Genomic DNA, 10,056 nt, shown 5'->3' with positions numbered 1-10,056 from the left:
ATGTATGGGTCAGTCATTTCCCCAGAATTGCATTTGATGAATTGTGTAAGTTCATTATCTGGAGAGTGGAATTTCCAATTCACTGAATACGTAGGGCACCCAGGGTGCAGTCTGGGCGGCTGCTGCCCACTTGTGCGGTGCCAGGCCCTGGAAATAAGAGTGACCAGAGGCTGCAGAGTTAGGGTGTGCGCGAGTGCGTGTGTAAAGGGTTCGTCTTCCATCCCACTCTACTCTTGCGCATGCAATCTTCTCCATCTCCATTTCTTAGACATTATTTTTCCTTATTCCTTTTTCTCCAGCCCCCTCCCGTCCCCCGCCCCGGGTAACGGCTGCGACGACAGCTCTGCCCCACCCTTTCTTTCAAATCTTTCTTCTTCTGCCACGGACTCCAAAAAAGGTGCTCCAGGAATCAGGCCAGAATGCAACCCAATACTTCCTTATACGGATCTGCTATTGTATTTACACAAACTAGGACGTGAAGCACGCTCTCACACCAAGGAAAGAAAGCGGTGTCTTCCGTAGCTGTAGAGTTATCCGCAGCAGCGGAGCAGCAAAGTCCCGTCACAGAAAAGCAAGAGAACTTTCTTTTCAGAGGCAACTCCAATCTGGGACCCCAGCCCCAAGCGGAGGCTGAGCCCGCGGCGCGGCCCCAAGGCCCGGCGAGGACGCGGATTGGTCACTGGGCCGTCCGGAGCCCGCCCACAGCCGCGCGCGCCTGCGCAGCTTCGCTCCGCACCGCCCAGCCAGTCGCCCAGTCGCCCGTCTGCGGCCTCCGGAGGTTCAGCGTGCCTGCTGGCAGGAAAGCCGGCGAGCTGAGGCCGACGGGCGCGCCCGGCCTACTCCTCGCCAGAAGAAAGGAGGGGGCCCAGCCGGGCCGCCGCGGCCTCCTCGGCCCTTGCAGCCTGCTGTGGACGGGCGGCGGGGCAGCTGAGGGATCCTGACACTCGGGTGCCGCCGCCATGGCTGCCATGATGGATCGGAAGTGAGCCTCGGGGCGACGGCTGCCGGCGCGGGCGCTTCGAGTCCCCGCTCCCCGGCCGCCCCTGCCGGGGGAAGCGCGGCGCGGCGGGAGGGCGGCCGACTCCTCTCGGCGCTCGCGACCCTTTCAGACCCTCCGCTCCGACTGCTTCGGCCAGCACTGAGCAGCGGGGAGCGGCTCCCGGCCTCCGGCCCCGGCGGCGAGAAAGATGGCGGACCCGGCCGAGTGCAACATCAAAGTGATGTGTCGCTTCAGACCCCTCAACGAGTCCGAAGTGAACCGCGGCGACAAGTACGTCGCCAAGTTCCAGGGCGAGGACACCGTCGTGATCGCGGTGAGCGCCTCCCCCAGCCGCGTCCGGCGCCCGCGGGCCTGGGTGGGCGGGGAGTTCTCGGACGTGGCGGGCGGGCGGGCCTGCTGCAGACCGGGGGTGCGGGACGGGGAGGGGGGGCAGCCCCGGGTCCCCAGGTCTCCCCGGCGGAGTTCTGTGGCATCAGGTGACCTGGGGAACGGAAGGGACCTGCCAGGTAGTGCACGGGGCGTTCCACGATCGCCCCCGCCCTGGTCCTCGGCGCCGGGAGACGGGAGGCTCCCGGTCTCGGCTTGGGGACACTCCCCCACCCGGGGCGCTGGAGGGACCGGCCCGGGTGCAAGTTGGGGGCATCTTTGCGGGTGCTTATTATTATGCGTGTGTACAGTTACTGGTGCTGTTGATGTTTGTGCACTGCTCTCAAATTTACCATTCATAAAAAAAGATTAATTCAGAATTCAATAACAATGTGGAGCCCTGCCGTACCTGATCAAATCCTACTTAGTTTCTTAATAGAAAAGGTCTAACTAGGTGTTGAAGTCCCTTGAGAGAAAGAAAAACGAACACAATTACCCTGCAAACCTCAGATGTTCTTCCACCCGATCTTGGAGTGATGAGTAACTTTTCACGTTAACCACACCAATGACAAGTCGAGGACTGAAAAAGAAATGTTTTCTTCGAAATTGGAATAATCAGTTTTGTTTAGGCATACATTCAATCAAAGCAGATTCAGGTTGGGTTAAAAAGAAGTGTTAGATCTAGAAACTTGGTCTTTACTGGGCTTTACGGACTAACAGTATGAAAAAAGTGCTAACTTGTGTATTAATGGATATTAATTAAACAAATTTATAAAAATTTTAATATTGGCCACTATTTTTATTTGTACAAGTTTGCCTCGAAGAAAATTGAGCTAGGTAATCCCAGGGATAGTGAGATATTTATTATTTATTGTTCCTTTGCCGTGTAAAACAACTAGAGTTGGGAGACCAGAAAGTGAGGATTGGGGGCGGGGATGGTGGAGGTCTGATCTCTAATATTGAAGATTTCTGAAAATCCATTCTCAGTTCAAGGACATTAAAAGTGAACATTAAAATACTGCATACAGAATTGTAACAAAATTAAATTAACCTTTACTGCTCACACTGTGTGGTAAGACATTTTCTACATTGTTATGAAGGCATAAAAGTTGAATATGTTAATTTTGCTCCTGTGGAATTATATGTTTAATGTAGTGTTTGGGCTATTTAATTTAGCAGTAGGGCAAAAAGGTCACAAAGAGATGGATGGACCTTTGATGATTGAAATTATTGATATTGGCGACAGATCTGAAGTTCTTAGGAGTTTTAATGTGAGATTGCAAAGGTCAGTTATAGATAATGAATGTGTTCGCTTAACATCCTCTTGGTAGACTTTTGGGAGAAAAAAATCATAAGGTCACTAACTGCCAATTACTAGTGTGTGAAGACTGTCAGTGCAGTTCTTTGTTAACAAAATCCTTGAGAACAAACTCTTGATATAAATGATATCATACTAAGGCGAAGAAGTTAAGCACAGAGATCCTTCTCCTTTGAGAGGTTGAAGTTAAGCACAGAGATCCTTCTCCTTTGAGAGGTTATGTTGTACATGTAATCCATAGAACCTTGCAACTCTGGATTAGTTGCCAAACTTGAGGCTACTAGTTTCTTAAGAGTTTTTGTGATTAGTCCGCTTCAGTAATGATTTATACAACAAAGCTGATTTTTTTCTTTCATTTGTATTGTCTTATTTCTCCAGATTTTTCTATGTTTAAACAAATAGGTCAGTATCACTAAGGTTGTTTTTGTTGGAATGCTGAAATTTAGGATTCACAACTATACTAATATTGTTAGTTAACTTCTAATGTGGCCAAATATAATATCTGCTATAAAGTTAAAACAATTTCCATGGGGAAATAATTTTAGTTTGTTTTCTTTTGGAAAAAATTTTAACCTCAAAATTTTCTGTTCCAAAATTTTAGTACCGTAAATAATTTTAAATGATAGCTTAAATAACGGATAGGTGATTGGTAGGCAAATCAGTAATGAACAGTTAATTGACCTTTAGGTAAATTGAAACAATTTAGTGTTTAAAAGTGTAAAGCAATTTAGTGTTTAAAAGTATAAATAAAATAAATTGTAATTGGATGACATAACGTTTGAAAATGTAAGGAAATGTATTTTTTTGCAAACAGTAACTATGTTCAGGTTATATATATGTGTGTGTATATATATATATATATAAATAATTTAAATGTTGTTTGGGATTCCATAAGGGGAGCTTATAAGTTCAGTTTTAGCGCTTTTTACATGTTACACATGTAAACAATTATTTTAATATTAACTCTTGGGAGAAAAGTCTTTTGATTATACTGAGTCTCTGTGTTTTGTGCAAAAGTTGAGTGCTTGGTAAGGTGCTATAAATATCCCACTGGATGAAATAAATGTGTTTAAAATCTTTTAAACTATAAAAATAGAGCCTGTTTGTTTTAGAGAACCTTTTATCCATAAAACAGGAAGGATGAGAAACAGCTTACTTTATTCAAATGAGTTTGCTGAAAACACTCCAAAAGTTATAGAAAAGATTATTTGTGTATTCACATAATAAAGAATAATCAGACACTGAGCCAGGTGCTGGTGGCTCACACCTATAATCCTAGCTACTCTGGAGGCTGAGATCTGAGGATCGTTGGTTCAAAGCCAGCCCGGTCAGGAAAGTCCATGAGACTTATCTCCAGTTGGCCACCAGAAAATGAGAAGTGGTGCTGTGGCTCAAGAGGTAGAGCGCTAGCCTTGAGCTGAAGAGCTGAGGGACAGCGCCCAGGCACAGAGTTCAAGCCCCACAATTGACCCCCCACCCCCCCAAAAAAAAAGAATAATGAGATACTTGAAATTTGAAATTTATGCCAAAATGAGGCTATCTTAGAATATCTATCAGGACTGCTTTTAGCTGTAGAAGAAAACAATAATGGCTTAAAAAGTAAGAGGTCATTTTCCCTCACGTAACAAAAAGCATAGAATGAATAGTACATACTGCTGCTCCTTTTAGGACCCTGATTTTGATTTGCTAACTTTTAATCACATTGCTCATGTTTTCAAGAGAGATGACATTCATTCCAATAAGGAGAACAAGCAGCTGGGGTGGTCTCTGTATTAGGAAAGTAACATTGTTTTCAGAGGCCTCCCAGCAGATGATCACTTCCTACTTTCTGAACTGGGCATATGATTATTAGGTGCGGATTGAGCTAGCAGACAGTAACAAGGGAAAGGAGGATAGAAATGGCTTTGGGTATTCCTGTAGAGAATATCTGCTTCATTGTAAACATTCCACACTTAGGAAGATTTTGAGTGCAGTTTTTTAAAAGTAGCTTTTTTTTCAGCTATGACCAAGGACTGTTTCCTGGGCCCTAGCTTTCTTCTTTTACTTTGGAAAAATATCTGGAGAGTAGACAGATACATGGAAATACGCAGAACTCCTCTCCTTACCTCTTTTTCTCTTCTTTAGATGATCATTCTCCTTCCTAGATTAATATTAGGTTGTTTCTGCCAGGGTTTTAGATTCTCAGGTTTGCTTACTTAAAAAAAAAAATCTCTTAGGATCACAGCCAAATTTTGTGCTTGATCATGTCTCATTCTTTATTCAACCTGTTGTAACTCAACCTTTGTCACTGGATTAGTTGTAGTTTTTCTTGACTTCACAGCTGTATTCTTTCCTTGTTTTACTGGGATACTGTTTTTGATGTCTTCCCCTTCCCCCTCTTAGACCCTATTGGTGGTTTTCCAAGATTGTTTTTTGGAGTCTCAGATGTGCTTTCTGGGTGATCCAGGAGGTCAAATTACTTTTCATTGTGTTCACATTTGCATTTGATCCTTGCTCCCTGTACTTTAAACTTAACAACTTCCTTTGGTTTCTTGAATGCTAGAAGCTCCTTTCTGCATTAGGTGCTTTCTCTCTCTCTCTCTCTCTCTCTCTCTCTCTCTCTCTGCCACTCTTGTGCCTTGAACTTGGCCTGGGCACTGTCCTTGAGTTTCTTTTGCTTAACTAGCACTTGAGCCACAGCACCACTTCTGGCTTTTTCTGTTGGTGTGGTACTGAGGAATCGAACGCAAGGCTTCCTGCATGGTAGGCAAGCACTCTACCACTAAGCCACATTCCCAGCCCAGCCTTAGGCTCTTTAAGCATTCTATGCCTAATGTCTAGACTGCTTTCTCATTCTAACTCTGTACCCTCTTATGACTAGTACTAAAGAAGATGAGAGTGAGCCAGGCTTTATTTACCCTTCAGTTCTTCAACATCTCTTTTCCTAGAGTGTTTCCTTGACATTCTGCTCTCCTCTAAGCTCAGGTTCTCTGTATGTTACTGGGAGCAGTTTCTTGAGTCAGTTGTAGTTACTCAATTATGCCTATGTCTGTCTTGACATTCTAGCATGACGTCTTGAATCCCATAACTCTTTGCTAAATGAAAAAAATGGTTATAAATTTGTCACAGGGTCAGGTGTGATAGTATACACCTGTAATCCCTTCTAGTGGGAACGTGGAGATCAAGAGGATCTTGATTCCAGGCCAGCCCAGGCAAAATGTTAGTAAGGTCCTCTTTTCAACCAACAAGCTGGTATGGTGGAGTATCCCTGTAATTGCAGCTAAACATGAGGCATAGAAAGGAGAATCAGTATCAGAAGCCAGCTTTGCACAAAAAGCATGAGATACTATATGAATGGAGATTTGGCTCAAGTGGTAGAACATTTGCCTCACAGATGTGAGGCCCTAGTTCAAACTTTAGTATTACTAAAAAGTTATTTCAGTAAACTGAAAAGCTGAATGTGAGGTCATTAATAACTAACAGAGAAAAGCAGAAGTGGCACTGTGGCTCAAAACAGTAGAATTCTAGCCTTGAACCAAAGAGCTCAAGGACAGCATCCAGGACCCAAGTTCAAGCTCCACAACAACAACAAAAAAATTCACTCAGCAGTATTGGATGGCTACCATAAATAGGGGTAATTACAACTACTGTACTAGGCCCTAGGGATAGAACTACACTAAAAGAGACATTCTTGTCACAGATTTATAGGTGATAATGGTTACAGTCTGTTACAATTAAGATAAAATGAGATGATTCATAGTAAGAATGCTATTTTGAAGGGCAGACATACTAGGGTATCTTTAAAAAAGTTTAGAAATATCCATTCACCTTTCATTTGTATAACTGAAATGCTTTTGTTTTTGTTTTTCAGTCCAAGCCATATGCATTTGATCGAGTGTTCCAGTCAAGCACATCTCAAGAGCAAGTATACAATGACTGCGCAAAAAAGATCGTTAAGGGTAAATATGTTTAACTTAGTGAATTTCATTAACATAGTGTACCTGTAGTAAAATAAAAATTTTCCCACTTACCTACACATTTTTTTTCTTTTTAATGTTTCTTCTCTTAATTGCAGAAGAAAGTTCAGATACCAATGTCAATATAGTTAGTAAATCACTATGATCTAATTATACACAGTACCTAATGAAGGGTGTTAATAGTAACTATTTTACATGCTCATTCCTTTTTTGTCCTCATCCTGAGACTTTTACTCAAGGCCTCAGCACTGCCCCTGACCTTGTTTTGCTACAGGATAGTCTAGTGGTTTACCACTTGAGCCACAGTCTCTCCCCCCCTTTTTTTTGAGTAGTTTATTAGAGATAAGAGTTTCATGTCCAGGCTGGCTTTGAATCATGATCCTCAGATTTCAGCCTTCTGTGTAGCTAGGATTAATATACAGTTGTAAACCACCAGTGTCTGGCTTTCATGCTTGTTCTTGAGAGATGCATTTCTATTAGCCATTCCCAGGAGAATTTCCAAGATAGTGATTATAGAAATGGGACCATATGAGAAGGATAATAAAATGACTGGACAAGTGTCAAAATAGTAGAAAATATCAATATTTAATTTGTTCATTGTTATTCCTTTCAGAAAAGCTTAACTTGTAGTCTACAGAAAAACCTTTGAGTAGTTTAATAGGGATTGCCAAATACCAGAAAGGTAACTTACACTAGGATGTTTTTTTTTCAGCTTTCTAAAATCAGAACTGTAGGTAAAAAGGAAGATGGGATTGTCTGGAGTTAATTCCCAGTTATTATAAAAATTCCTTCTTATCATAGGAACTTTAAAGTAAAATAGCAATTTTGATATTATTTATTCAATTTTTTGACAGCTTTGATTAATAAAACGTGCTTCTTAGATTGAAGCAAAAATCTGTCTTGTAATATTTATCTGGCTAGAGGGGGTTGAGATTCAGTAGCTTTTAAACAGGAACACAGTTTATCTTACAGGAGAGAAAGTAGAGTTTATGAATAAAAGCAGGCTTATAGATATGATGGAGGGGAAATGTTGACTCCATATTCCATACTGTAACAAAGTCAAGTGAGGAGCTGGGAAGAGGTTCTAAGAAAAGGCATGAAATGGATGGATGGGGGCAATGTGGCTGTATTCTCAGGTAGCATTGTAGGCCTTTGTAAGGTTAGCTGCCAGGAAGAGTTGAATTTATCCATTTGGAGTTTAGCCAGGCAAGTACAAAAGAGAAGAAAGGCAAGAGAATTGAGGATATTGTCAAGGAAGTTACAGCTTGATGGGACCCTGGGAACAGTGTGACTAGATGGTAAGATTACTTTGTTATGGATCTGGGTGAAGACAAAAGTTTGTTGGAAACAGGTTACCAGGAGAAGTAACAGAAGTTGGGTATTTAAAATTGGTATTATAGAGACAGTATAGTTAATAGTGAAAAAGTCGGGATCTCACGGTGGAGATAGCAATTACATCAAGGATCTGGGAAGCCATAGTGTTTTAATAAGGTCACCTTTATGCACATTGAAATCTCTGACAGTTGGGGCTGGGAAGGTGGCTCAGTGGTAGAGCGCTTGCCTTGCATGCCTGAGGCCCTGGGTTCGATTCCTCAGCACCACATAAGCAAAAAGAAAAAAGCCAGCAGTGGCTCTGTGGCTCCAGTGGTAGAGCGCTAGCCTTGAGCTGAAGAGCTGAGGGACAGTGCCCAGGCCCAGAGTTCAGGCCCCACGACGGGACCCCACCCCCCCAAAAAAATTAAATATATGAAATCACTGACAGTTGCAACAGGAATAGTGTTAAAGAGAGACAGTAAATGGAGTGCTGAAATCTTCATAAAATGAAGGAAAAGTGATAGGTCATTCTGTAACTTAACTGCAACCTGCAGCAAAGGGGAGGTGATATTAGAACATGAGTATATTGTATTCTTTGTGAGATATATTATTCATTGGTAGAATTTAAGATTACAGCTTTTTGTTTGTTTTTGGTAGGGAATCAAACCTTTGTTCCTGTTAGCTAAATGATTTATGGCTAAACTATCTCTGTAATCCATGATTACATTAGCTTTTTAATTAATGAGGAGTGATTGATTAATGAAAAAATGAGCAACTTAACCATACAAATATTTTTCATATATTCTACAGCCAGGTTGAAGCTCTGTTCCATACTTGCACATTGGAGTGTAAACATTTGAAATACAGAAGCCATTTTGTTAATTTTGGCTCTTGATCACATTTTAAGTTTTATTTTTATATTGTCTTGATCTGCTAAGTTGGCTTCCAGCATATCTGATAAATCTACAGTGGTATCAAGAACACTGAAGTTTGAAAAGTATTTGAAAATGCTTAATGTGTCTCAGTCTTTAGCCTAATCTTTTAAAAACTGGATAAGGGTGATATCAGTTAATTAAATAATGATACCACATTGTTTGGATACGTTGTTTGGATATTCAGCAAACCTCAGAGCTTCTTACCTGTAGAGTTGTCTAGTTCTTAGTTTGTCAAAATACTTAGAATTTGATGAAAAACTTGGATCTTCTTATGAAATCATGTTATATTCCCCCAAAGTACCAAATTGTATGATCCTAGTTCAACAGAAAATGAAGTTAATTTAACCACATTTTCCTTAGTGCAGTTTTGGGATATATGCCTGTGGTAGCCATAACCACTTTTCCCTTTTCAAAAATAAATTTGCAAGTTATTTATCTTTGGTTTCCTTTGTTCTTTCTGGCTTTTAGAACTTAGCCTTCAGTACCTGGATGATTTTTATCTGTGTGACATAATAATTAGAAAATTGGGCTCATTTTAAATCATTTTTCTATTATAACCCTACCCACATCATAAAATCTGTTAACAGTGTTTCCTTACATAATGCAGTATGAAAACTATGTAACATTTATATTGTGTTAAATATTGAGTAATCTAGAAATGTTTTCAAGTGTGAGGATATTCACAGATTATACATAAATACCATTCCATTTTAGTGGGTCCTGGAACCAATCTGTCTTGGATACTGAAGAATGACTGCTTCTCTCACTGATAAGGATTATATTCCTGCAGTGATACCTGCCCCCCCCACCTTTTTTTGCCAGTCTTAGGGCTTGAACTCATGGCCTGGGTGCTGTCCCTGAGTTTCTTTTGCTCAAGGCTAGCACTCTACCATTTGAGCCATAGTGCTACCTCTGGCCTTTTCTGTTCGTTCATATGGTGCTAAAGAAATGAACCCAGGGCTTCATGTATGCTAAGCAAGCAGTCTACCATTAAGCCACGTTCCCACCCCACCAGACCCATTTAAAAAAAAATCTTATTATTTGTTTTGTCTCTCTTTTTTTGGGGAGGGTCCGGTTGTGGGGCCTGAACTCTGGGCCTGGGCGCTGTCCCTCAGCTCTTCAGCTCAAGGCTAGCGCTCTACCACTTGAGCCACAGCGCCACTTCTG

The 10,056-nt window shown here is 41.6% G+C and overlaps 1 protein-coding gene across 1 annotated transcript in view; it reads left to right on the top strand.

Moving 5' to 3' along the window:
* Positions 1 to 756: 756 nt before the first annotated feature.
* Kif5b (kinesin family member 5B) overlaps positions 757 to 10,056 on the top strand; it is a 42,894-nt gene continuing 33,594 nt past the window's right edge. Inside the window, exons 1-2 of the mRNA XM_013014678.1 lie at positions 757 to 1,313; positions 6,535 to 6,622. Of these exons, the coding sequence (XP_012870132.1) occupies positions 1,188 to 1,313; positions 6,535 to 6,622 (214 nt within the window). The 5' untranslated portion in view covers positions 757 to 1,187. The remainder of the gene's footprint in view (positions 1,314 to 6,534; positions 6,623 to 10,056) is intronic.

The sequence above is a fragment of the Dipodomys ordii genome, unplaced genomic scaffold (assembly GCF_000151885.1).
Source record: "Dipodomys ordii isolate 6190 unplaced genomic scaffold, Dord_2.0 Scaffold24, whole genome shotgun sequence".
Classification (NCBI taxonomy): domain Eukaryota; kingdom Metazoa; phylum Chordata; class Mammalia; order Rodentia; family Heteromyidae; genus Dipodomys; species Dipodomys ordii.
This window is presented reverse-complemented; position numbering and strand designations above follow the sequence as displayed.